Raw genomic sequence first — 27,596 nt, 5'->3', positions numbered from 1 at the left:
CACACAAGCCCATCGCTGTCCCAAGAGACACAGCTCCAGGTACAATTCTCAAGAGATGCCAGTACTATTGAAAGCTCAAACAATCAGAAATTTCATTACAATATGTTCCCCAGGATTTCCACGTTGTGTTGTTGCAATGGATTTGGTTTAAGTAATGGTTCTCAATGTTGGCTGCACATTAGAATCACCTGGGGGAAGTTTTAAAAAAGTATTGATCCACTCCAGAATCTTGGTGTGGGGCCTGGGGGAAGAATGTTTTAAAAGTACCCTGTGTGGTTTTTAATCTATGGCCCTGATTGCCAGCCCCTAGTCTAAAGGAACATATATTTGGAAAATAAATTTATGCTTTTAGGCAAAATATGGGAAATAGAACTGTTAAAACACACTAACCAGTCCTCTCCAATATCCTTAAACATTTTTTTCAGGTTGTTCTATTTTAGTGGGTAGTTTGGGAGTTTAGGTTGATTTCATACATGATTGAAATGCTTGAGGCAGGAAACAGTGAGTACCACCCATTGGTATTACATAGGGCTTGAATTTCCAATTGCTTACACAATCAGATTGTTTCCTTATATGGTAGTGCTAGTCATAGGCAGGGGATAGAGAAACCACTGAAGAAAGAATTAGAGAGAATTAACCAGATGCACAAAGGCCTGGGATACAGAAAATATTTTGTTATATTCAAACTGTCTTTGCCTAAAAGAAATGGAAATGTATTTTTCCTGATTATTACTAATACATTCGTATTATAGAAATATAAAAAGGCATCAGGAAGAAAATAGAAATGAACTATTTTACCATTGCCTAGAGATAACCATTGTTAGCTGTTTCACGTATCTTCTACCAGAAATTTCTGTCTACGCACAGAAATACACTCTTTTAAAAAGTACAAAACAGAATTATACTGTTCATACACTAGGTTTTGTATATCCTATTTTACTTGCTTTTGATTCATAATAAGTTACGGACCATTCTACAGAAACCCCTTATAGGGATATCCGTTTGCTTAACCAGTCTCTTATTAGTGAACACGGAGTTGTTTCCCGCTTTTCATTGTTATGAACAAATGCTACAATGAACTGAGGCGGGAGAACAATGGGTTGGTTGAAGAACTCAGGCTCCTGAAACAGAGAACCTAGGGTTCAAAGCTGTTCTACCACCTATCACACATTACAAACTTCAGCTACTTAAGCCCACTGCAGAGTAGAAAAAAATTATAACCACCTTGGCGGATTGTGGTGTAAGCACAAAAAGAGTTATCGTTTGCAAAGAATGCTGAGCTGCCAACACCATGCTCAAGGGCAGTAGGACTTCCCAGAGTAGTAGAATACATGCAGCCTGGTCTGTATTGGGTTTTTGAGCCTATCACTCAGATTCTATTCTGGAAATTTCCTCTCCTTGTTGACCCTGCCCCCATTTGGTCACCCCCCTAGGACTGAGTATGAAGGAAAGGTTATTTTACTATTCCGTGCTGGGAGGCAGGCATCATCATACTTACCAAGGCTGGTAAGGAGGGGATGGGTGATGAACTGGGAGTTTGGCCAGGCAGATTCAGGGCATTAAACTTAGGAACAACGGCAACGCTGACCCTCCGGCGAGGCATATTCTGTGGGGAGAGAAGTGACCAGGCTCATTGTCTTGGAGGTAGCAATAGCCATAATTCAGAAGGGCTTGGGAAAAAAACCTACTCATTTCTAATGCTGAAATGGCATTCACTGGATATTTTGGTTTTGCAGTAGCAATGATGGAATTGGTGCGGAGAGAGTGGCCAAAGTTGACCCAAATTTCCCAAATTGGTGGTGAGTGAACGCTCAATCTGTTCTATTTTAGCTTATGAGATCTTGGAGATACAGAATGGAAATGACCCCACAAGTCTCTGGGTAACACCCTGGAGACTGTATTAAAGCTGCCTGTAGCAATATGAAGGCTTATGATCATTTCATGTTGATTTAAGGGATGTATACATAATTAAGGAAACCACGAGCAAGAAAGGTAAGATGTCAGAGGCTAAACTTGAGACCGTGGGAAGCCGAATAGAAACTCTGTTCAGAGATTCTCTGGCATCCATGGATCCCAGAATGAATGATTGTTTGGGTGACCATGGAAACTTCTGTCATACTCTTTCCAGGAGCCCTGGTATTCCTTGAACATGCATACCTTTCCCAGCGTGAGGGACATGGACCGTGCCGTGCGAGGGACCCCATCTTCTGCAGCAGGAGGGAGCAGAGAAGAGAACACAAGTAAGTTTCAGACTAGGCACCAGCAGGAAACAGAAACTAGGCTATGGTATCCATGAGCCAGAACTGGCCCTCAAGGGATAGCCCAAGGATCTGGGTGTTGGGGACGCTGAGTTTGGCACTTCATCCTTTGAGATGGGGCTGCAGAGTGGGGGTTTTTTTGGACAAAACCTTTATCCTAACTCCGCTTCTCACTATAGGAAGCCCCAGTCTTGGACCTCTGATCTTTATCTGACCCCACTAAACACACTCTGCATAACACCCTAGATAGTGTATGACAACTACTCAGCAATACCAAGACTTATTGGGTTATTTCATGCTCGTTCAAGGATGTACAGTCAGAGAAACTATGAGCAAGGAAGGTGTGGTGCCAGTAAATAATGAAAACTTGCTGACAAAAGTAGTTTCAATATGTTACCTACCAAATGACTCAGAACAAAGGAAGCTACCACCCCAGGATTTTCTTCTCCTTACTGCATACATTAAGTGATATAACTCATGTAATATGTTTAAACTTCGCACCTGGATAATACTACCACCAGGAAACACCTGAGTACTTTCAGAGAAAGGTATTTGCTAGCTCAATTCAATTTGATTCAGTTTGACCAATATTATTTAGCCTGCATCTCTCTCTCTTTCATATCCATGCATTTTTGGTGTGTCTCTTGAAAAGCACATAGCTGGTTTTTTTTTTTTTTTCAAAAAAAAATTTTTTTTGAGACTGTCTCACTCTGTCACGAAGGCTAGAGTGCAGTGGCACGATCTTGGCTCACTCAACCTTTGGCTCCTGGGTTCATATGATTCTTATGCCTCAGCCTCCCGAGTAGCTGGGATTACAGATGTGTGCCACTATGTCTGGCTAATTTTTGTATTTTTAGTAGAAACAGCATTTCGCCATGTTGGCCAGGCTGGTCTCCAACTCCTGAGCTTAAAGTATCTGTCTGCCTTGGCTGCCCAAAGTGCTGGAATTACAGGCATGAGCCACCGCGCCTGGCCTGTTTTTTTCATAATCTAATCTAAGATTCTCTATTAACCAATAGATTTATACTAGTTATAGTTCTTGTGATTAATATATTTGTATTTATTTCTACCACGTAATTTTATATTTTCTATTTGTTTTATTCATTGACTTTTTCCACCCCTCCTCCCACCCTACACATTTGTTTGGAACTTATACATTCTATTTTTAACCTTCAGCATGTCCTCTTAACTTTTGAACATATTGACTTTAAATTTAAAATTAAACAAGATCTCTATTCTTTTCTTGAATAAATCTTAAAATAATAACCCTCCCTCTTAATTATATTGCTTTCCAGTATTTTTATTTCACCTTGCTTTTGTATTCCTAAATTATTCATTATGTTTGTTGGTTTCTACAGAAAGTGCTTATTTAGATTTACCTACATGTTTACAAATGTCTTTGTTGACTATTCCTTCTTGTATCCTACTTGTTTCTTTTGAGCTCAATTTTTTTTTTAACTTTTATTTTAGGTTCAGGGTACATGTGCAGGTGCATTACATAAACTTGTCATGAGGATTTGTTATACAGATTATTTCATCACCCAGGTACTAAGCCTAGTAGACAGTATTTATTTTTTCCGTTCCTCTCCCTTCTCCTACTTTCTACCCTCAAGTAGGCCCTGGTACCTGTTGTTCCCCTGTTTGTGGCCATATGGACTCAATGTTTAGCTCCCACTTCTTAGTGAGAACATGCAGTATTTGGTTTTCTGTTCCTGTGTTAGTTTGCAAAAGATAAGGGCCTCCAGCTCCACCCATGTTCCTGCAAAAGAGGTGATCTCATTCTTTTTTATGGCTGCATAGTATTCCATGGTGTATATGTACCATATTTTCTTTATCCAGTCTGTCACTGATGGGCATTTAGGTTGATTCCATGTCTTTTCTATTGTGAAAAGTGCTGCAATGAACATTTGTGAGCATGTGTTTGAGTTCAATTTCAATCTTCCTTAGGTACATCCTCTAGTTGTTGTTTCAGCGGGGGTCTGTGAGAGGTAAACTTCCTCAATTGTCTCCAAATGGTCTTTACCAAGCCCTCAATCCTGCATGGTATCTTAGCCATTTGTGTTATCTCTAGGTTGACCGTTATTTTCTCGTAGTTCTTTTAAGAGATTATTCCATTGCCTTCTTCTACTATTGCCATTGAGAATTGTCATTCCTTTGTAAATAATCTTCTCTCTTTGATGACTTTTAAGATCTTCCCTTTGTCTTTACTGTTCTATAGTTTCTCTTTGGTGTGTTTTTATTTTTCCTGCTTGGAATTCACTGTATTTTCTGAATCCAATGATTGATGACTTTCCTTAGTTCTGGAAAATCCTCAGCCATTCTTTCTTGGAATATTTTCTCTCGTTGTCTTTCCCCTTTAAGGATGGACCAATAAATGTATTTGGGACTTTCTCATTCTACATTCTATATCCCATATCTCAATGCTTCTTTCATAATTTTAATCAATTTATTTCTCTGAACTGTACATTGGGTAACTTCCTCAAACCTATCTTCAAGTTAACTAATTTTTCTTCAGCTGTGCCCAATTTGATTTAAATGTTATAATCAATCAGGCTAAGCTAGGTTATACTAGTTTAACAGCATAGTAATAATAAGCAACTCCAAAGTATTAGTGGCTGATAACAAGGAAGATGTGATTTGCTTATGCTACACGCCCATTTACTTCTGAGTCTGTAGCAGGCTTGGTTCAGTGTTTCCTCATTCTGGACTCAGCCTAATATTGGCCTTCTAGTATTCTGGAGCAATGATGGTTATCACGTTAGGAGGAAGAAACATGGCAGATTGCATACTAGTTCTTGAAGGCCTAGGTTCAGATGTGACACGTCCTTCTACTCACATTTCATTCACCAAAGCAAGTCCCATGGCCTTGCCTTGTGACTTTAAGGGGATGGGAAAATGTGCCCAGAAGGAGATCTGGAATAACGAATAGCCTCAAATATAGTAACTAACACACCTAAACTCTTGAGTTTTTAATTTCCGTGACTTTATTCTTCACTTTGAGAAGTTCTATTTTATTCTTCTTTGATAACTGTTTTCTTTTACTCTGTTTTTGATCCATTCTTTTATGTCTCCAATGATTTTTAAGTTAGAGACAGTGTCTCACTCTGTCATCCAGGATGAAGTGCAATGGCACGATCACAGCTTACTGCAGCCTTGACTTCCTGGGCTCAAGCGATCCTCCCACCTTAGCCTCCTGAGAAGCTAGAACTATAGGTGCTCACCACCACATCCAACTAATTGTTTTTTATTTTTATTTTTTGGAGAGACAGGGTCTCACTTTGTTGCCCAGGCTGGTCTCAACCTCCTGGCCTCAAGCAATCCTTTCACCTTGGTCTCCCAAAGTGTTGGGATTATAGACGTAAGCCACTGTACCCAGCTACCCCTAATAATTTTAAGCTTATCTTTAAAAAAATTATCAGATCATTTTATTTTCTGAGGTTCTTAGGATATGATCCTATTCTTTGGGGTACCTGATGATTTTTGTTCATGATGAATTGTTTTCTTGCGTATTTTATAATTTTAGGTTGTGAAGTCATCTTCAGTGAGGCTTTATTAGAGGAATCCTGTGTGTCTGGGTGCAGCGTCTGTCTCTCCAGAGTGCTTTTCTACTTATTTCTAATATGTCTTAGAGGCACCATCTTGCTGTTCTTTTCAAATCCTCTGCATATTGCATCATCACTGCTGTCACTTTGTGAGTATGTACTTTTCCTATGAGGAAGGAGAAAGTGTTTTTTCCTACTAGAGCCCAGGGTGAAACAAATTTCCTTGTTTCTCTGCTGGTTGGTGATTATTATTTTTCCTTATCCAAATTCCATCTGAGGATCTAGTCCTTGGACAGCCTTAACTTTCTGTGGGAATCTGTGTCAACTCTCTACCATAGGTGTTCCAGGTCTTGTCTCAGATCACAGGCAAGTGTAAAAGCTCAGCTCCCAGATAACTGAGGTTGCCACTTGTCCCCAAGGAAGCTGCAGGGTCAGCTTGGTTTCAGTTCTCTTTTCTTTTCTCGTATCTGGATATTTCAATTTCTTTTCTTGTGGATTCAGCTATTTAGACATAGGTTTGCTTTATTTTGTCCAGCAGAAATTTCTAAGTGCTTGTGGTCAAAAGATTCTCAAGTTTTCCAGTCAGCCAAAACAGCAGAACCAGAAAATATTCTTTACATGTGAAGAGTTCATATACATTAGTAAACTACCAAGCTTACAAGTGGACAAAGATCATAAATACAGAATTTTTAAAAGTAGAAATACAAATGTTCCATAAACATTTGGAAAGGCCGAGAAATACAATTAAACCAGTAAGATAAGACACAATTTTGGTCTATCGAAGTCATGGATACTTACCAAAAGAAAGAACAAGAATGGTGTCAATGGCACAGTGAATTGAGTATTGTAACCCATTCAGTGAAAACATAAATGGGTTATTTGAAAATAATTTGCTTTAAGAGCCTTAAAAAATTTCTTTCCCCTGAGCTAGTATTTATACTTCTAGAAATCTACATTAAGGAAATAATCCAAAATGCAGACAATTGGTAAATTTCATATTCAGAAAGAAACATATTATTTTTAAAAAATGTATATCACCTTCCTTGAAATCAGGGATATTTTATTTACTGTAGTCTTCAAAACCCCAGGCATAGACAAAGATTGCAGAGGTTGTATAAAAGGCTTAAGACACAAACACTATTAGGGAACAGTCATAGAGTGTCTTATGGAAACACCTGCTGAGTGGTTACGGCCCCTCTGCCTAGCCCAAGCTGAGGTATAGCTTGGAAGAACAACTGGAGTGGAAACAAATATTGGAAAAACATGTACAGCTATCGTTGACCTTTGCTATGGTAAGCGTTTTATCATCCTCCTAGACTGAATATGGGACTCTGTCGTGTGTTCTCCTTGGAAGTCTGCTTTCTTCTGTCATAGCACTGGCTACACTGCCTTGACTTCCCAAAGGTTGGGAGCTCCTTTGGGTCTGTGACTGTGTGCCCTTTACCTCTATATTCCAGTATTATATGGGGCAAGCCAAAGGTACTTAGTAAATGTCTGTAGAATGAATGAATGAGACTCATGGGTAACTGCTCATCCTATAAATCTTAGATAAGGTAGTTTGCAGGAGGCCTTGTGCAGCAATAAATGTAGGAGCCCATGGCATTAGGATTCCTTTGGCGGCAGCTTCCCCAGCTTGCAACATGGACGGAAAATGGTTTGTTAGAAGCCCAGGTGCATATGGGTCAGGAGCCTTGCCGACAGATCCAAAGCAGACAGTCTGGAGCATGTGTGCATGCTGCCTTTGGACTCTGGGACGTGTCACTGATATTCTCCAGGAAACTTGTGAAACCTCCTGTTTATAAAGGTTTCTCCATCTGTTATACTTTCTGTACTTTCCCTTCTGCAGCTCTTGGTAACACGGATGTTTGCATTCCACAGGGATTCCTGTTGCTAAAAGGTCTGTTTTCTCCTGCTGGCCACCCTCATCAGCCAGAGTCCAAACCCTGACAGTGCCCACAGAGAGATCTGGTCCAAGGCACCAACCTCTTCCTGCTGGACTGAGAAAGAGTCTCCGACTGTGTCTCTCTTTACCTCAGCTTTTGCACACCTCCAATATATTGTCCACTGAAGTCAGAATAATCTAAAAATAAAGCCTGATTACATCATGAGGTATAAACTTACCATTAACTCCCCATTGCCTAGAGGTTTAAATTGCTAGCATGGCCTGGCATGTGGCCCTGGTCTACCAAGTCTCACTTTCAACCTGTCACTACCACACCCCGACACTGCCACTATGGAAAACTGTTTGTTTCATCTTCTTTTCACCCCCAATCTCCACATCTTTGTCCATGCTGGTTTCTCCACCTGGGATGTATCTTCCTCTATTGACTGGAGAACTCCTATTTTTACTTTAAAACACCAAGATACCATCCCTCTTTGAAGCCTTCCTTGTCTCCCTTCAAGCAGAATCAGGTGGGCCCTCCTCTGTGCTCCTATGGCAATTCATATAGAACTTCTAAACAAGAATATTTCTTTGAAACATTTGTCTTATCCATGAGTCTACTGTTTTTCTCTGTAACATCTTCAGCCAGACTCACACTCCACCCTAGCTGCCCAGGTTTCACCCCTCACCTGGACTGTTGCGAGAACATCTTCATGGAGTTTTCTGTCCCTGGTTTGTCCCAGTAATGTAATTGCCACACCATAGTTCAAGGGAATCTTCTTAAGCTACATATATGATCAAGTCATTTTCTTGATTAAAATCATTGGCTGGATCCCTAATGCTTTCCAGAATAAAGTCCAACTTCCTTAGCATGTGCTGCCTAAAAGGGGGTCCCAAAGCACACAGACTTACAGGGTCTAGGGTCACTCTCAGACCCTATAAGTCCAAGAGTTCTAGTAGCCTGTGGGCTTTGTATTCATGGTCAGCCACTGTGATTTATTGCTTTGGGAGTTAGGAAGTCACTTTGGGAATGCTCTTGTTTCCTGCTTCCAGACTGCCCTGCCAGGCCCACTGAAGCAGCTGCTGGGAGGCCCCTGTGGACAGTACTGGACAGGGGTGCTGCTCAACTGGAAATAAGTCATGGGGCTGCTCTGACAGCTCCAATCCTAGCCAAGAGCTCTTGGAAGTCTACCTTGTAGGGCCAAGATGGGGCAGGAGCCTAGGTCCTTACCAGAGGGGCCACAGCTGCGGCTTGAATTCTGATTTGCAAGCTTTTTAAACTCCATGAGCTCCGCATGGTCCTTCTCATACGTCCTCTTTAGATTCTCCACATACTGCATCATCACTTCTGTTGCTTTCGACATGCGCTTTTCCTGCAGGGATGGAGGGTGTGAGTACATGAGGCCACTGGAGTTAAGGCTCCATTGGCACTTATTTGCTCTGATCAAGCCCAAGGGTCTGGGCTAGGAGAATCAAAAGGATACAGGGACGAGACTCTGCCTGAGCTGAGAGGTGGACTCAGCACCTGCACTCAGGGAGAATGGGAAAAACACAGCCACCACACTGCAGGAGGTGACAGGCAGAGGAGAGTTGTTTCTGCTTGCAGAGAACAGGTCAGGGGAGGCTTCATGGAGATGGAATGAAGTGGATATAGGATGTGAACAGCATCTGGGCACACAGACAAGGTCAGGAGGGACAGAGCATTCAGGCCAGGGAACTCCAAGAGGATTCTAGAGGCAGGGAAGCACAGGGCTTATATGTAGATGAGGTTTTATCCTCTGGATAGGAGTCCTCTGGAGAGTGAAGAAAGGCACTATGACAAATTGTGCTGGGACAATCGACATAAACCAGGGCTGCCCAGAAAGCCCAGACACTACAGGTCTCCTGCCTCCGTAGGAATCAGCAAGCAGTTGGGTCTATTTGTAAGTCTGGGTTGTGAAGGACCTCGAATGCTAGACAAAGGAACTTGAACTTACTCTGAAGGAAAAGGGAAGCCATTGAATATCTCCCTTAAAGTAAGAGAGTAACATAATCAGGTCACAGATAGAGATGGAACTCAAGGGAGTGAGACTGGTGTCAGTGAGAGCAGCACGGAAAGACCGAATGAAGCCTGACCTGGCCCAGTGGAGCCAGAGAGGAAGGCAAAGACTGAGGCATAGAAGCCAAGACGAGGGAGCCATTTGGAGAAGGGAGCAGATGGCGTGAGTGGCAGTTGGGCTTAGGCACACGTTTGGAAAGCCTGCACACAATGAGAACAATTTCTCTCTGCTCATACCCTGGTTAGATCCCTCAGAGGATCTAGCTCAGGCCCTGCCTGGCCACAGAGGGACACACCCAGTGGCTTTGCAGGAACAGGTCCCACAGCCATGCATGGCTGAGACCAGCCACTTCCCTAGAGTCCTCCTGTGTTGCTGCTCCCAGCTGGAGTGACTTCCTGCGCACCACTGCTGAGTCAGGTGTCCTTGTCCTGAAGGACACAGGGTGGGACGGCCCAGCGGCAAGTCCTTTAACAGGAACTGCTCAGGGCTGCACCATCCCAGGAACCTCCTCTCTTGTAACCAGAGCAGCAGGACATAGATTCATGTCATAGCAACATAATAACAACATCTAAACGCTTTACAAGTACGGCAGCAACCCGCTATGGGAAATACTGTGACCATCCTCATTTTATACTTGAAAAGACTGAAGCAGAGAGACCTCGGTAAGCGGCCCAAGTTCACACAGCGAATGAAGGGTGGAGCCCGGATTGGAACTCAGGCAGTGTGCTCCTGCTAAAACATGCGGGGCCAGGGCGGGGCTCTCTGTGGTTCAGGACTTCAAAGTGGCCAAGAGAGAGACAGACCTGGGCCTGTGTCCCGCTCTGCCACTCACTAGTGCTTTTACTTTCTGAGACTCTGCATCTTCATCTGGGAAACAGGATATTTATAAGGTTGCTGGGTGGATTTAATGAGACAAAGCAGGTTTTCCTAAAGCATGTTTTGCCAAATACTAGCTCGATGGGAGTTGAATAGGTATTTTTTGAGAAAAATAAAATGGAGGGCTGTGGGGGGAATTCTTCAGTTCAATATGTTTGGGAACTACGTAGGTAAAGTGAACCAGCCTTCTCCAATCAAAGCCTTGATTAGGCCAATGTGTTAGACACCACTATCCTCCAATCAAAGCCTTGATTAGGCCAATGTGTTAGACACCACTATCCTCCAATCAAAGCCTTGATTAGGCCAATGTGTTAGACACCACTATCCTCCAATCAAAGCCTTGATTAGGCCAATGTGTTAGAAATTTCCAAGAAAGAAAGATAGTATGCAGTAGTCCGCAAACTTGTGCGTCCACAGAAACCTTTTTCCACAAAGCCCCTTGAGGGTTCAGTGATCTGCCAAAAATACTCTGAATAATACTGCAATGGTATACATAGGATGCTTGGCCCAGAGGCAGCCACCTCTAAGTGGTATCTGTAGTTGCCGCTGCTTGGGTGATTGCTCTACTTTATGTAAGTGGAGCAGAGTCGGCAAGATTGGGGGCTGGAGAGGCTCACCTGGCGGACGGCACCCACCACCTCAGCTCTACTGGAGAGGCGGGCAGCCAGGCGGTGCAGGACAGCGATGTCCTCCAGCAACTTCTGGTAGGTCTCCCGGTGCTCACAGTGGTGCCAGAGTGAAGCTGAGGACTGAATAGGAGTAGGAGCATCAACTGGGGTCCTCAAATAATGTTATGGAGTAAATCAGCAGTCCCCAACCTTTTCGGCCTCAGGGACCGGTTTCATGGAAGACAATTTTTCCACAAACCTGGTGGGGGCGATGGTTTGGGGATGAAACTGTTCCACCTCAGATCATTAGATTCTTATGAGGAGGGTACAACCTAGATCCTTCGCATGCTGGGTTCACAACAGGGGTCGTGACCCTGTGGGAATGGAATGCTGCTGCTGATCTGACAGGAGGTGGAGCTCAGGAGGTCATGCTCTCAGGCAGCTCACCTCCTACTATGCAGCCTGGTTCTTTTTTTTTTTTTTTTTTTTATTTATTATTATTATACTTTAAGTTGTAGGGTACATGTGCATAACGTGCAGGTTTGTTACATATGTATGCTTGTGCCATGTTGGTGTGCTGCACCCATCAACTCGTCATTTACATCAGGTATAACTCCCAATGCAATCCCTCTCCCCTCCCCCCTCCCCCCTCCCCATGATAGGCCCCGGTGTGTGATGTTCCCCTTCCTGAGTCCAAGTGATCTCATTGTTCGGTTCCCACCTATGAGTGAGAACATGCGGTGTTTGGTTTTCTGTTCTTGTGATAGTTTGCTAAGAATGATGGTTTCCAGCTGCATCCATGTCCCTACAAAGGACACAAACTCATCCTTTTTGATGGCTGCATAGTATTCCATGGTGTATATGTGCCACATTTTCTTAATCCAATCTGTCACTGATGGACATTTGGGTTGATTCCAAGTCTTTGCTATTGTGAATAGTGCTGCAATAAACATACGTGTGCATGTGTCTTTATAGCAGCATAATTTATAATCCTTTGGGTATATACCCAGTAATGAGATGGCTGGGTCATATGGTACATCTAGTTCTAGATCCTTGAGGAATCGCCATACTGTTTTCCATAATGGTTGAACTAGTTTACAATCCCACCAACAGTGTAAAAGTGTTCCTATTTCTCCACATCCTCTCCAGCATCTGTTGTTTCCTGACTTTTTAATGATCGCCATTCTAACTGGTGTGAGATGGTATCTCATTGTGGTTTTGATTTGCATTTCTCTGATGGCCAGTGATGATGAGCATTTTTTCATGTGTCTGTTGGCTGTATGAATGTCTTCTTTTGAGAAAAGTCTGTTCATATCCTTTGCCCACTTTTTGATGGGGTTGTTTGTTTTTTTCTTGTAAATTTGTTTGAGTTCTTTGTAGGTTCTGGATATTAGCCCTTTGTCAGATGAGTAGATTGCAAAAATTTTCTCCCATTCTGTAGGTTGCCTGTTCACTCTGATGGTAGTTTCTTTTGCTGTGCAGAAGCTCTTTAGTTTAATGAGATCCCATTTGTCAATTTTGGCTTTTGCTGCCGTTGCTTTTGGTGTTTTAGACATGAAGTCTTTGCCCATGCCTATGTCCTGAATGGTACTACCTAGGTTTTCCTCTAGGATTTTTATGGTATTAGGTCTAACATTTAAGTCTCTAATCCATCTTGAATTAATTTTCATATAAGGAGTAAGGAAAGGATCCAGTTTCAGCTTTCTACTTATGGCTAGCCAATTTTCCCAGCACCATTTATTAAATAGGGAATCCTTTCCCCATTTCTTGTTTCTCTCAGGTTTGTCAAAGATCAGATGGCTGTAGATGTGCGGTATTATTTCTGAGGACTCTGTTCTGTTCCATTGGTCTATATCTGTTTTGGTACCAGTACCATGCTGTTTTGGTTACTGTAGCCTTGTAGTATAGTTTGAAGTCAGGTAGCGTGATGCCTCCAGCTTTGTTCTTTTGACTTAGGATTGTCTTGGAGATGCGGGCTCCTTTTTGGTTCCATATGAACTTTAAAGCAGTTTTTTCCAATTCTGTGAAGAAACTCATTGGTAGCTTGATGGGGATGGCATTGAATCTATAAATTACCTTGGGCAGTATGGCCATTTTCACGATATTGATTCTTCCTATCCATGAGCATGGTATGTTCTTCCATTTGTTTGTGTCCTCTTTGATTTCACTGAGCAGTGGTTTGTAGTTCTCCTTGAAGAGGTCCTTTACATCCCTTGTAAGTTGGATTCCTAGGTATTTTATTCTCTTTGAAGCAATTGTGAATGGAAGTTCATTCCTGATTTGGCTCTCTGTTTGTCTGTTACTGGTGTATAAGAATGCTTGTGATTTTTGCACATTAATTTTGTATCCTGAGACTTTGCTGAAGTTGCTTATCAGCTTAAGGAGATTTTGGGCTGAGACAATGGGGTTTTCTAAATATACAATCATGTCATCTGCAAACAGGGACAATTTGACTTCTTCTTTTCCTAACTGAATACCCTTGATTTCTTTCTCTTGCCTAATTGCCCTAGCCAGAACTTCCAACACTATGTTGAATAGGAGTGGTGAGAGAGGGCATCCCTGTCTTGTGCCAGTTTTCAAAGGGAATTTTTCCAGTTTTTGCCCATTCAGTATGATATTGGCTGTGGGTTTGTCATAAATAGCTCTTATTATTTTGAGGTACGTTCCATCAATACCGAATTTATTGAGCGTTTTTAGCATGAAGGGCTGTTGAATTTTGTCAAAAGCCTTTTCTGCATCTATTGAGATAATCATGTGGTTCTTGTCTTTGGTTCTGTTTATATGCTGGATTATGTTTATTGATTTGCGAATGTTGAAGCAGCCTTGCATCCCAGGGATGAAACCCACTTGATCATGGTGGATAAGCTTTTTGATGTGTTGCTGAATCCGGTTTGCCAGTATTTTATTGAGGATTTTTGCATCGATGTTCATCAGGGATATTGGTCTAAAATTCTCTTTTTTTGTTGTGTCTCTGACAGGCTTTGGTATCAGGATGATGTTGGCCTCATAAAATGAGTTAGGGAAGATTCCCTCTTTTTCTATTGATTGGAATAGTTTCAGAAGGAATGGTACCAACTCCTCCTTGTACCTCTGGTAGAATTCAGCTGTGAATCCATCTGGTCCTGGACTGTTTTTGGTTGGTAGGCTATTAATTATTGCCTCAATTTCAGAGCCTGCTATTGGTCTATTCAGGGATTCAACTTCTTCCTGGTTTAGTCTTGGAAGAGTGTAAGTGTCCAGGAAATTATCCATTTCTTCTAGATTTTCCAGTTTATTTGCGTAGAGGTGTTTATAGTATTCTCTGATGGTAGTTTGTATTTCTGTGGGGTCAGTGGTGATATCCCCTTTATCATTTTTAATTGCGTCGATTTGATTCTTCTCTCTTTTCTTCTTTATTAGTCTTGCTAGTGGTCTGTCAATTTTGTTGATCTTTTCAAAAAACCAACTCCTGGATTCATTGATTTTTTGGAGGGTTTTTTGTGTCTCTATCTCCTTCAGTTCTGCTCTGATCTTAGTTATTTCTTGCCTTCTGCTAGCTTTCGAATGTGTTTGCTCTTGCTTCTCTAGTTCTTTTAATTGCGATGTTAGAGTGTCAATTTTAGATCTTTCCTGCTTTCTCTTGTGGGCATTTAGTGCTATAAATTTCCCTCTACACACTGCTTTAAATGTGTCCCAGAGATTCTGGTATGTTGTATCTTTGTTCTCATTGGTTTCAAAGAACATCTTTATTTCTGCCTTCATTTCGTTATGTACCCAGTAGTCATTCAGGAGCAGGTTGTGCAGTTTCCATGTAGTTGAGCGGTTTTGATTGAGTTTCTTAGTCCTGAGTTCTAGTTTGATTGCACTGTGGTCTGAGAGACAGTTTGTTATAATTTCTGTTCTTGTACATTTGCTGAGGAGTGCTTTACTTCCAATTACGTGGTCGATTTTGGAGTAAGTACGATGTGGTGCTGAGAAGAATGTATATTCTGTTGATTTGGGGTGGAGAGTTCTATAGATGTCTATTAGGTCTGCTTGCTGCAGAGATGAGTTCAATTCCTGGATATCCTTGTTAACTTTCTGTCTCGTTGATCTGTCTAATGTTGACAGTGGAGTGTTGAAGTCTCCCATTATTATTGTATGGGAGTCTAAGTCTCTTTGTAAGTCTCTAAGGACTTGCTTTATGAATCTGGGTGCTCCTGTATTGGGTGCATATATATTTAGGATAGTTAGCTCTTCCTGTTGAATTGATCCCTTTACCATTATGTAATGGCCTTCTTTGTCTCTTTTGATCTTTGATGGTTTAAAGTCTGTTTTATCAGAGACTAGTATTGCAACCCCCGCTTTTTTTTGTTCTCCATTTGCTTGGTAAATCTTCCTCCATCCCTTTATTTTGAGCCTATGTATGTCTCTGCGTGTGAGATGGGTCTCCTGAATACAGCAGACTGATGGGTCTTGACTCTTTATCCAGTTTGCCAGTCTGTGTCTTTTAATTGGAGCATTTAGTCCATTTACATTTAAGGTTAAGATTGTTATGTGTGAACTTGATCCTGCCATTATGATATTAACTGGTTATTTTGCTCGTTAGTTGATGCAGTTTCTTCCTAGCCTCGATGGTCTTTACATTTTGGCATGTTTTTGCAATGGCTGGTACCGGTTGTTCCTTTCCACGTTTAGTGCTTCCTTCAGGGTCTCTTGTAAGGCAGGCCTAGAGGTGACAAAATCTCTAAGCATTTGCTTATCTGTAAAGGATTTTATTTCTCCTTCACTTATGAAACATAGTTTGGCTGGATATGAAATTCTGGGTTTAAAATTCTTTTCTTTAAGAATGTTGAATATTGGCCCCCACTCTCTTCTGGTTTGGAGAGTTTCTGCCGAGAGATCTGCTGTTAGTCTGACGGGCTTCCCTTTGTGGGTAACCCGACCTTTCTCTCTGGCTGCCCTTAAGATTTTTTCCTTCATTTCAACTTTGGTGAATCTGGCAATTATGTGTCTTGGAGTTGCTCTTCTCGAGGAGTATCTTTGTGGCGTTCTCTGTATTTCCTGGATTTGAATGTTGGCCTGCCCTACTAGGTTGGGGAAGTTCTCCTGGATGATATCCTGAAGAGTGTTTTCCAACTTGGTTCCATTTTCCCCCTCACTTTCAGGCACCCCAATCAGACGTAGATTTGGTCTTTTTACATAATCCCATACTTCTTGCAGGCTTTGTTCATTTCTTTTTCTTCTTTTTTCTTTTGGTTTCTCTTCTCGCTTCATTTCATTCATTTGATCCTCAATCGCAGATACTCTTTCTTCCAGTTGATCGAGTCGGTTACTGAAGCTTGTGCATTTGTCACGTATTTCTCGTGTCATGGTTTTCATCTCTTTCATTTCGTTTAGGACCTTCTCTGCATTAATTACTCTAGCCATCAATTCTTCCACTTTTTTTTCAAGATTTTTAGTTTCTTTGCGCTGGGTACGTAATTCCTCCTTTAGCTCCGAGAAATTTGATGGACTGAAGCCTTCTTCTCTCATCTCGTCAAAGTCATTCTCCGTCCAGCTTTGATCCGTTGCTGGCGATGAGCTGCGCTCCTTTGCCGGGGGAGATGCGCTCTTATTTTTTGAATTTCCAGCTTTTCTGCCCTGCTTTTTCCCCATCTTTGTGGTTTTATCTGCCTCTGGTCTTTGATGATGGTGATGTACTGATGGGGTTTTGGTGTAGGTGTCCTTCCTGTTTGATAGTTTTCCTTCTAACAGTCAGGACCCTCAGCTGTAGGTCTGTTGGAGATTGCTTGAGGTCCACTCCAGACCCTGTTTGCCTGGGTATCAGCAGCAGACGCTGCAGAAGATAGAATATTTCTGAACAGCGAGTGTACCTGTCTGATTCTTGCTTTGGAAGCTTCCTCTCAGGGGTGTACTCCACCCTGTGAGGTGTGGGGTGTCAGACTGCCCCTAGTGGGGGATGTCTCCCAGTTAGGCTACTCAGGGGTCAGGGACCCACTTGAGCAGGGAGTCTGTCCCTTCTCAGATCTCAACCTCCGTGTTGGGAGATCCACTGCTCTCTTCAAAGCTGTCAGACAGAGTCGTTTGCGTCTGCTGAGGTTTCGGCTGTGTTTGTTATTGTTTACTGTGCCCTGTCCTCAGAGGTGGAGTCTACAGAGACAGGCAGGTTTCCTTGAGCTGCTGTGAGCTCCACCCAGTTTGAGCTTCCCAGCAGCTTTGTTTACCTACTTAAGCCTCAGCAATGGAGGGCGCCCCTCCCCCAGCCTCGCTGCTGCCTTGCCGGTAGATCACAGACTGCTGCGCTAGCAATGAGGGAGGCTCCGTGGGTGTGGGACCCTCCCGGCCAGGTGTGGGATATGATCTCCTGGTGTGCCTGTTTGCTTAAAGCACAGTATTGGGGTGGGAGTTACCCGATTTTCCAGGTGTTGTGTGTCTCAGTTCCCCTGGCCAGGAAAAGGGATTCCCTTCCCCCTTGCGCTTCCCAGGTGAGGCAATGCCTCGCCCTGCTTCAGCTCTCGCTGGTCGGGCTGCAGCAGCTGACCAGCACCGATCGTCCGGCACTCCCCAGTGAGATGAACCCAGTACCTCAGTTGAAAATGCAGAAATCACCGGTCTTCTGTGTCGCTCGCGCTGGGAGTTGGAGACTGGAGCTGTTCCTATTCGGCCATCTTCCGCAGCCTGGTTCTTAACAGGCTATGGTTCGGTACTGGTTTGCGGCCCAGCCCAGGGGTTGGGGACCACTGGCCTAAATGTGCCCCCCACAAAATCATCTGCTGACTTTTGGGGGGACATATCCTAACTCCTCAATGTGATAGGGAAGTGGGGCCTGGGCGAGGTGATTAGGTGAGGAGGGTGGAGCCCCCGTGAATGTAATTAGTGCTCTTATAAAAGGGACCCCAGAGAGTTCTGTTCTCTTTCCACCACGTAGGATATAATGGAAAGGTGGTAGTCTGCAAGCCAGAGAGGGCCCTCACCAGAACCCGACCGTGCTGGTGCCCTGATCTTGGACTTCCAGCCTCCAGAACTATGAGAAATAAAGGTTTGCCATTTAAGCCACACAGTCCATGGCCCTTTGTTACAGCAACTCAAACTCACTAAGACACACACCAAGCCTAGACTAAGCTCTCATGAAACCAGCTCTGGGCCCCATCCAGGCTGAGAGAAGTGGCCTCTGCCAGGCCTGGGCCACAGTTTCTTCTGGTGCTTGGAGAAGCTCGATGTGAACACACTATCCCTGGCTGGTCTGAAAGGAGGAGTCATACCCAGGCCACCCTGCCCCCTTCTGAGAAGCTCCCAAGGGTTCGGAGGACTTGCCCACAGCCCTGGGGGAACCAGGCCTTTGGGATCTCTGCCTCAGTTCCCCCCAGCTCTCTGAGGAACACTCTGTCAGAGTCTTGGCTCAATTTTTCACTTCAGGAGACTCTACTTGGTACCTGAGAGAAGGATGACACCCTGTATGGCCCTTGGAGACAGTTCCTGCTCCAAGGATTCCTCACATCAGGCTCCACAATTACCGTAATGGAAGCTTTGAAGTTTTCCAGTTCCTTCTCAGTGTTCTCCTCTGTCAGGTTGCGTTCCCTTTCAGCCTGGTGAATTCTAGATTCCAGAGTGTAGCTGTCATTTCTAAAGGCCAAGGACAGTTGTACAAACACGTTCTGTTGGGAATAAGAGTGTGAGAGAGGTGCTAGGAGGAGTTATTGCAGAGGACAAGGCTACAGGTGTGTTCCTTGTACGAGCATTTTGCGGCAGTCCCTGGAACCAGCTGCCAAAGCAGCCATGTGCAAGTGAAATGCTCACTTCACAGGAAACCACAAAAAAGATGGTAAAGCAGTAACCCAAGGCCCATGCTAGGCCCTTCCCAGAATTAGAGGGCCAAATGTATTCTACCAAAAAATAAGAGAATAACACTTCACTTTTCCCTGAATTTTAAGAAAATAACATCCTGTATCTGGATTTAGATAAACTCAGGCCAACACAGCTAATTGTGTAAGCATTTGGATTTATGCTGGGATTTATTGCATGGGGGGTTTTGGAGATTTTGCATGAAAATACTGTGTTGAAAGAAACTCCGTGTGAGATTTAAGCATTGGTGACTTAAAGCAAACTTCAACCAGCATCTAGCCCGAGTATTCCAAATTGTATATTGATAGGAGCTTTAAGTAGCTGCCAGGATATTAAATAAGGCCAGGTATGATTCTGTTAGGTTAAGCTTTCTGGAATAAATAAATATTTCATGCCAAAATTGCAGGCTGCATGAACAGACTTTGAAAAGGTAGTATTGGTTATACATGGAATTCCCGGAATAGTAGGAAACTACTAGGGAGAAGAAATAGACAGATGGACGTCACTCAGGAAGGAAGCAATGGTCTTCAATTTTTTAGCCATCATCTGCCCTGAGTGGTAGCAGATTTATACCCTGCGGGGTCAGTAACCACAGGGGCTTGTGAAGTTCATGTAACATGGCCCATGGAAGGCAATCATCTCCAGATACAGAACTGAAGGCACAGAATTGACCCAATGATGATGTTTATGGCAATATTGAAAACTACTCCTTGTTGAGCATCTACTATATGCCAGCACTGCTATTCACTCTACAATAACCCTCTGGGGTGGGAACTGTTATACCTGTTCATGGGTAAAGAGACCAAGACCAGAAACATCATTAACTTGTTCAAGGTGACACAGGGAGTAATGGAGCCAGGATTTCACCTCTGACTATCTGATTTGAAGCCTGTTTTATTTCCACCGTGCTGAAAGCTGTGTCCATATACATCTGCGGTCAGCATTTGGACATTAAACAAACCGCCCGTGGCCCATCTTCACAAATGTCAGGGGGTGGGCTTTGAACTCATAGCCCAGTGATGGAAATTTTCCGCCTTATCCTGACTTGGCCAAGTCTATGAATAATGCTCAATGCTTAATTTTCTATACTTTGATTACCCCTTAACAGCAGTGTGACAAAACAAGTTCTGAATTCAGTGAGAACACTCGGATCCAGGTCTTGGTTTTGCCAACTACAGTATCTAGAAACTTGGTGCGGTTATTTACTCACTCAATTTCCTCTTTTGTGCTGATTCTTGCTTCTTTTCAGAGCTGCTGGGAGGATCAGCTGAAAGGATGGCTATGAGTGTGTTATAGACCGCAAGTGCAATGCCTATGTGCAAGTTATTGATACTATCTGCGGTAGATACTTCATACTGTCTGTCTTCCTCTGCTCATCTGGTCCACATCAGCGGTTCTCACTGTCTCACCTCTGATAAGTTCTCTTTGTCCACCACAGAATGAAATGCAGATTCCCCTCAGCTCTCTCACAACCCTGCTGGGACAAGGAGGCCCCAGTGAGGAATCAGGGAAGGCTGGATTGCTGACAGCACAGCTTCCTGGCTCCGCTGAGCTGGCATTCTTGTAGCTGAAACCCTGAGGTGGCCAGCCCCCTTTCCCACTAAACCAAAGCTTAGAACTTGAAATCTGATCATTGTTCAGTAATTTTGAAATAAATTTGAAACAATTCTGCAGGCTCCCAGCTGGTTTTGTGTATCTAAGTCGCACATTTAAAGAATATAAACGATCCTTACAGAAATGTAAAATTTCCAGCTACCTTCTCCCCTCTGCCCAAATTTGTCAAAATCTTCCATGAACGGATGTGGGAATGGGGATCTCATGGTTCAAGAGGGCTGGTCATGAATGTTCATATTATCCCACAGTCACTCTTTCTCATTTTTGTCTAAAAATGTCAGGGCTAGAGTCTGGAGGAAGAAATGTTTTAAATAAGCCCAGTCAAGCACAGGCACTAAATTTCATAACACACTTGAGCCACTTACCTCAACTTCCTTTTCAGTGAGTGGAGGGGCACTGTGAAAAAGAAAACACACAGTTGAACTTTATGCAACCTAGTCAATAGACCCAAAGGTGACTCTGAATGACCAGCAGACCATGTGTTTCCCGGGGTGGAGTAAGCTGTGTTGGTGAGAAGGAAAAGATGCAATGTCCCCTTGCCTGTGCTCTGTCACCTGTGAGATACTGACTCTTACAGCACCACAACTATCTCTGTGACTTTGGACAAGTTATTTAATCTCTCTAAGCCCGGGCTTGCTCATCTGCAAAATGGGAATCATATCACCTACCTTACAGAGGTGCTATAAGCACTATACGTACTCATGTATATATGTATATGTGTTTGTATGCATAAATATATGGCATCCACACTCAGTGGGCTCTCAGAAAATGTGACCTGTTCATGTTAACTATGAACTCACAGCCTTGCTGTGAGAAATAAGAAAATGCCTGTGATAAGGACTTGATAACTCACACACATCTAAGTTGCCATTGTAGTTGTTCTGGGGATATCCACCCAGGTCTGCAAAGCCTCACCCTCCTCTGTCTCTGAGGGCCATGACAAAGGTGCATGCAGGCCAGAGAATAAATGGTAGGAGAGAGTGACCAGGGTTCTTCTCCACAGCAAGAACTTCTGATGGCTAGAATCACAGAGTGGCAAGAAAGCCCCAGCCGACACAGAGGTGTCCTTTTGAGCAGCTCCTCCTCTGTGCCATTCCCACAGCCAGGGCTCTCCAGCCATAGGCAGTCCCTGTATCTGCACGTCCACTCGGTGTTGCTGCTGCTGCTGCTCTTGCTGGTAACTAAAGCTGGTCCCATCTGAAGCCCAGACAATGTAAATAATACACAGGCCCTTTCCTGTGCTGGGGCGGGGAGGCTTGGGAGGGGTCCTACCAGCATCACAGGACTTGGCAACAGAGCATGCCATTGATAAGCTTCTCAGGAAACACAGCTTCCTCTCTTGAACGGGTGTGAAGGGACCCCAAGAGCAAAGGTAAGGGTCAGCCATCTCTGCAAGGGGCTGGTTCTCACCCCTAGGGAATGATATGAGTGCCTTCCTGTCAGGATGAGGTGACAAGACCCCATGGCCATGAAGTCAGCAGAGTCCAGAACACGGGACAAACAGCTGCAGGGATGTTTGATGCTTACAGTTCTTGTCACACCCATCAGACCCTTGCCTTAACTGTCATCTACAGCATACACATGTGATTTAAATGATTTGGCAAAACTTGCCAGGTTTGTTTCTGACTCCTGGGTTTGTTGGGATATTATGTGAAATGTACGTATTTTCGTAAATTATAAACCAAACATTTTTCTATTTCAATGACTAACATTCTGCTTTTTTGCTATAGAAGACACCCACCTTATTTTTATTTTATTTATTTATTTTTGGGGACAGGGTCTTGCTCTGCTGCCCAGGCTGGAGTGCAGTGGCAGGATCACTGCAGAGGTGGCTTACTGCAGCCTTGAACTCCTGGGTTCAAGCAATCCTCCTGTCTCAGCCACCAGAGTAGCTGGGACTATGGGTGCATGCCACTGCACCTGGCTAATTTTTTCTTTTATTTTTTATTTCTGTAGAAACAGAATTTCACTCTGTTGTCCAGGCTGGTCTTAAACTCTTGGCCTCAAGTGATCCTCTTGCCTCGAGCCTACAAAGTGCTGGGATTACAGGTGTGTGAGCCACCACAGCCAGATAGAATATACCCACCTTAAAAAAAAAAGTGGGGGTCGGGAGGAAGCTCTGAGGACTCAGAGAAGTATGATTTAGGCAGAGAAGCTACATGGCATGTCTGGTGTCTGATACAGATAACTGTGCCTCATAAATGAGCATAGGTACCCGGGGGCAGAACTGTGAGCCTCTAAAAGGACAGAGCATCTTTTTGTGTGACCATTTGTATATCTTCTCTGAAGAAATGTCTATTTAAATCCTTTCCCCATTTTGAAAAATTGGTTATTTATCTTTTTATTGAGTTGTAAGACTTCTTTATATGCTCTAGAAACAAGTTCCTTTTCTGATAAGTGATTTGCAAATATTTCATTCTGTGGGTTGCCTTTCACTTTCTTGACACGTTTGCAGCACAGAAGTTTTTATTTTGAGGAAGTACTATTTATTTTTAAAATCTTGTCTCTTGTGTTTTTGGTGCCGTATCTAAAAAACCCAAAGACATGAAGACTTACATTTTTTCTTTGAAGAGTCTTATAGTGTTCTCTCTGACATTTAGGTCTATGATCCATTATGAGTTAATTGGTGTGTTTTGTGTGAGGTAGGGGTCCAACTTCACTCTTTTGTATGTGGCTATCCAGTTGTCCCAGCACCATTTGTTAAAATTATGATTTTTTCCTCTGTAAATGTTACCAAAACCCTTGCATGAGTGGCTTCTTTTTGTCATTTGTCATTTGCACATCTCAAATTATTACTTTATCACAGAGGCCTTCCTTGACCTCCTACCCAATGTCCCACTCCCATGCTATTCTCTAGATGTGCCCTATTTCATGGTCTTTCTACCAACTTTACTTTTTCAAATCATTCATTTGGTTACTTAAATGTTATTTGTACTTTGGGAGGCTGAGGTAGAAGGATCACTTGAGGCCAAGAGTTTGAGATTATCTTGGGCAACATAGCAAGACCCTATCTCTACAAAAAAGCTTTGAAAACTTAACTAGTCATGGGTAAATGGTGTATCTGGGATTGAAACCCATGTCTCCTGGCTCAAAGTCCATTCTCTGCTGCCATGAGCTTCTGGTGACTTTCATGCCTTCATGAGCTGTGCCCACCTAAGAACCCCACCTGGTCTTTGAGTTGAAAACACCCAGCCTGGCCTTTCATTATGCTTTTTGTTTTGAATGCATTATCCCTATCTAGACAATTGGACTTTGGCCCTTCTGGGCTCAAGAATTAATACTGGTGTTCCTCTGTGTCCCACCTAGAATCCAACACAGGGGCCACTCCGTACAGGGTCTTCTGTAACCCACATCCTGATTTTACCTTCCAGGGAGACTCTTGTGGACCCGCAGTTTGCGCAGCAGCACATCAGAAATATTAGGCATGACATCTAGGCCACTCTTTGACTCTTCTTCCTCAATAGCTGGGGAGAGTTCAGAAGAAAGCCCTGAAAAAAAAGTGCTTACTTATGGAATGTCTCTTTGAAATCACAGTAGTAGTGTTGGCAGTTAGCTTCAGGGGGCAAGGAAGAGCTTTAACATTTATAAGTATCCAGTTCTATGTTATGGGTTTTTTATTTGTTATCTTACATTATCCTCACAATAAGCTAGAATTTAGTCATCCCATTTTACATGTGGAAAAGCCAAGGCTCAGGAAGGTTAAGTCACTTGCTCAAGATTACAGAACTAGCAAATGGCATGGCCAGACTTCAAGGTCTACCTGCTTCAAATGTTATGTTCTTCCCTTTGCTTCCCTCAGTATTAAGCTGGCAATTGGAAGCTGGTTGGCTCTTTGGCTATAATGTTTGGGGAAAAAACCTACTCCTTGGCAGGCTTCTCAGGAGACCTGTTGTGCAATTATTCCTCCTCAGATAAATTAAATTGTTCTATATTCTGTATACTACTTAGAAATTAGCATCTGATTCCATACCCCATAGATAAGAGATTTTCCAGAGTAAACCTAAGGTTGCTAGATCTTTTACAGATCTCAGAAACATAAGTGCCTCCTAGTCAACAGAGACAATGAACAGCTTTTTGTTTTTTAACCTTCTAAAACTATCTTGGGTCTGTGCTTTGAAGACAGAATGAACAAACCAAGTATTCTCTTTTCCATAAATCTTTCTCTGTTTGAAAATAGCTCCTGTGCCTCTCTAAAGCTTCTCTTCTCCAGACTCCATTTTTCCAACAACTCACTGTGGTCCACTGTGGCCCATGGTCTCTAGACACCATCCCATTCCTGCACACATTCTGATTTGTTGCTGTTCCAGAGGCCCAGATGTTCTCTAACAAGCTCTTAGCACAGGAGGACTTTGGTAAATGTCCCTGGCATTGATGTTTGTTATCCATGCAGCACAGATTTTGTATGCCTGACTACAGGCTTACAGTATACTTAGCATTAAGCAAAACTCTCAACCTCTTTAGTTGACCCAAATCAGGCATCCTCATCCTGTACAATGGTTACTTTCCATTTGCATGCAGAACTTCATATTTATCCATGTTTTACTCTTTCTCATGGATTTTAACTTAGTATGTTTCCAATCTGCTCAGTCATTTTCCAGGATCCTAGGCTAGGCTAGAGACCAGGACTATAGGCATAGTTGTAGCCACCTAAAGAGTTAAGATTGGGAATCATGTGAATAGAAAGAAGTCTCACCAAGGGAGACCATGAAGAAACAAGAGGATATCTAGTTTGGCTCAAGGTAAAATATATTTAAATACTTTGAACTTGCCAATAAGAGAATGGTAGGCATGGATTCCTTGGTACTCAAGGTATCCAAGTGAGTTGAAGGATCATCTGTCAGAGATGGGTCAGTTAGCAACTCTTCTTTGAATATAAGATTGAACTAGAAGTTATCTTAGCTACCTGTTACCTCTGTGGTTCTGTCCTGGCATTTATAGCTCTCTGACAAGGTTTCTGTGGTAAACCTTGTGGCACCCCTGGCATCATTCTACCTTTATGTTTGTATCCCTATCACACTCAAAAGAGAGTCAACTGAGCAGCAAACTCCTGAGATATCTATAGGATGATTGAAACATGTGAGGTCTAATAATCAAGTGAAATCCATACCAGGGTTTTTGCCTAGAAAAGTTTCCCAAAATGGTGCCTGAAGAGTAATGCCAGAATTGGTGGGTTCCAGGAACCAACCTCCTTTCTCTTGAATTCAACCAAATTAACAACAAAACACTTCAGAACAAAGAAAAAATATACCAGAAACTCTAAGATACAAGAAAAGGCAATAGTCTTTAAAAACATTGACTACAGAAAGAATAAACATGACTAGGAATAAATGTAGGGCTTCCACCCATGATAGCCCTTTCTTCTTCTCCAAAGAAACAGTATTGAAAGGAAGATGGGAGAGAAAAAATTCTTACAAAGAGTGCAACACCACAGAATAGAGAGGGAAAGGGATGGAGGGGGCAAGTAGGCAGTTGTCAGAGGAGATTCAGAAAGTTTCCCTAGAATAGAAGGTTCGCCATTCCATCTTGCCAGCATTTCAAAGAGACAAAAAAAACCGCCTGGGCTGCCTGCCATTTTGCTTTTCTTACTGATGAGAAGAAGAGAGGAAAGTCAGAATGATTGCACAGAGTGGATTATCTTGAATGATATGAAGGGATTTATAAGGAAGGAAGACTAAAGATAAAGTAAATAAAACATGCCCCTCTGAAGGAGTGAATGGCAGGAGACACATGGAAAGCCCCAAATACCATGTTCTCCCCCAACTCCTGAAAACCAGTGGCTAAACTCCTTGGAATTGTCTTTTTTTTCCCTTCCTTTCCTGGCAGAGGAGTGAGAGGCTGTTGGGAAGCATTGGGTCAAATCTGGAAAATAAACCCATGGACAGCCTGTCTCTACAATTCCAACCCAAATTGGTGAAACAATCTGAAACCCACTACTAACCAACCTCCAAAGGAATAAGATGTGCCCCCAATTTGGTATAACAAACTCATGTTTTGGACTATGAAGAGAGTTATGGAAAAAGAGCAGAAACCAATTCTACAAACAGCTCTATCTTAACTTCCCCTTTTCCCCACCACCCAAGCAGTAACAAAACAAACACAAAATACACAATCCTCAACTAAAGCACTAAAGGGAAGGCAAAGAGATCTCAGCTAAGGTGGGAAGGAGTCAACAAAAATTAACTTACAATACAATATATCTAGGGAAAAGGAATCAAGGTAGAAATGTACAAATCAGAAAGAAAGAAAACGAAAACAGATGGCATGGCAACTATACAAAAATACTACAGACAAAAGAGGAAGGATGGTAGAAAGGAAGGAAAAGGGAAACTTGAAGGAGACAGATGTCAGGATGGAAACATAGTTGCAAGAAACACATCAAAAAATGCAAAAGTACACTTTTGTGCAAAATATATACCATAAATACTTTGACTCTAGAAAAAATAAGAACTTGAAAAAAAATTAAGAAATTAGAGTTGGGATGAGAAGATCATGCAAAGATGGAAGATGATTGCTATTTAAGGAATCAAATTGAAGACCAAAATAAAAGGACTAATCAAGAAATTGGGAAATATACAACCAACCAATTTATTGGAAAAATGAAGGAATAAAGCAGATATAGCTTCAAATGGAATTACAGGAGGGTGGTAGAGATTGGGTAACCATAAGGAATGCAAAGAAGGAAAGAAAGATTGAAGTATATAGAGATAAAATAATGGACCTGGAGTTGAGACACTGATGATCAATCTATGCGTTATGTCGTCTCCAAAGTAGTGAACAAAACAAATGGAACAAAGGACATATTCAAAGATATAACAGAAGAAAAATTTTCCTCACTTGAAGGGAAAGTTGAACGCTTCGGGTTGACAGACCACATCATGTTGAAAAATACATTCAAATGCTTCATACAAAAAAAAAAGGCAGACATCTACAAGGGAAAGTGAAGATTAAGAGGTGCTAGAAATCAGCTGGTCCCA

The 27,596-nt window shown here is 42.7% G+C and overlaps 1 protein-coding gene and 1 long non-coding RNA gene across 17 annotated transcripts in view; one reads left to right on the top strand and one right to left on the bottom strand.

Annotated features, from left to right (window-relative positions):
• Nucleotides 1–27,596, bottom strand: part of IRAG1 (inositol 1,4,5-triphosphate receptor associated 1) — a 129,423-nt gene that overhangs the window by 22,772 nt on the left and 79,055 nt on the right. For 15 of the 16 annotated variants that reach the window (XR_011610833.1, XM_011753193.2, XM_011753202.2 and 12 more), the window contains 7 exons: nt 23,987–24,110; nt 20,988–21,018; nt 18,681–18,821; nt 11,215–11,346; nt 8,914–9,055; nt 2,158–2,207; nt 1,499–1,606 (listed from right to left, as the gene is read on the bottom strand). Coding sequence is in view for 15 of the 16 variants with exons in the window: in XM_011753193.2 (XP_011751495.2) it covers nt 1,499–1,606; nt 2,158–2,207; nt 8,914–9,055; nt 11,215–11,346; nt 18,681–18,821; nt 20,988–21,018; nt 23,987–24,110 (728 nt within the window). In the remaining variant the exon portion in view is untranslated. The remainder of the gene's footprint in view (nt 1–1,498; nt 1,607–2,157; nt 2,208–8,913; nt 9,056–11,214; nt 11,347–18,680; nt 18,822–20,987; nt 21,019–23,986; nt 24,111–27,596) is intronic. The other variant, XM_071075101.1, reaches the window with a different exon arrangement.
• LOC105488773 (uncharacterized) lies at nt 1,378–7,905 on the top strand. The gene is made up of 4 exons (XR_011610834.1): nt 1,378–1,506; nt 1,737–1,799; nt 2,129–2,240; nt 7,679–7,905. It is a non-coding gene; the product is annotated as an uncharacterized lncRNA (long non-coding RNA).

Source organism: Macaca nemestrina, chromosome 12 (assembly GCF_043159975.1).
Source record: "Macaca nemestrina isolate mMacNem1 chromosome 12, mMacNem.hap1, whole genome shotgun sequence".
In the NCBI taxonomy this organism is placed as follows: domain Eukaryota; kingdom Metazoa; phylum Chordata; class Mammalia; order Primates; family Cercopithecidae; genus Macaca; species Macaca nemestrina.
Note: the sequence above shows the minus strand (reverse complement) of the source record. Positions and strands in the feature narration are given on the sequence as shown.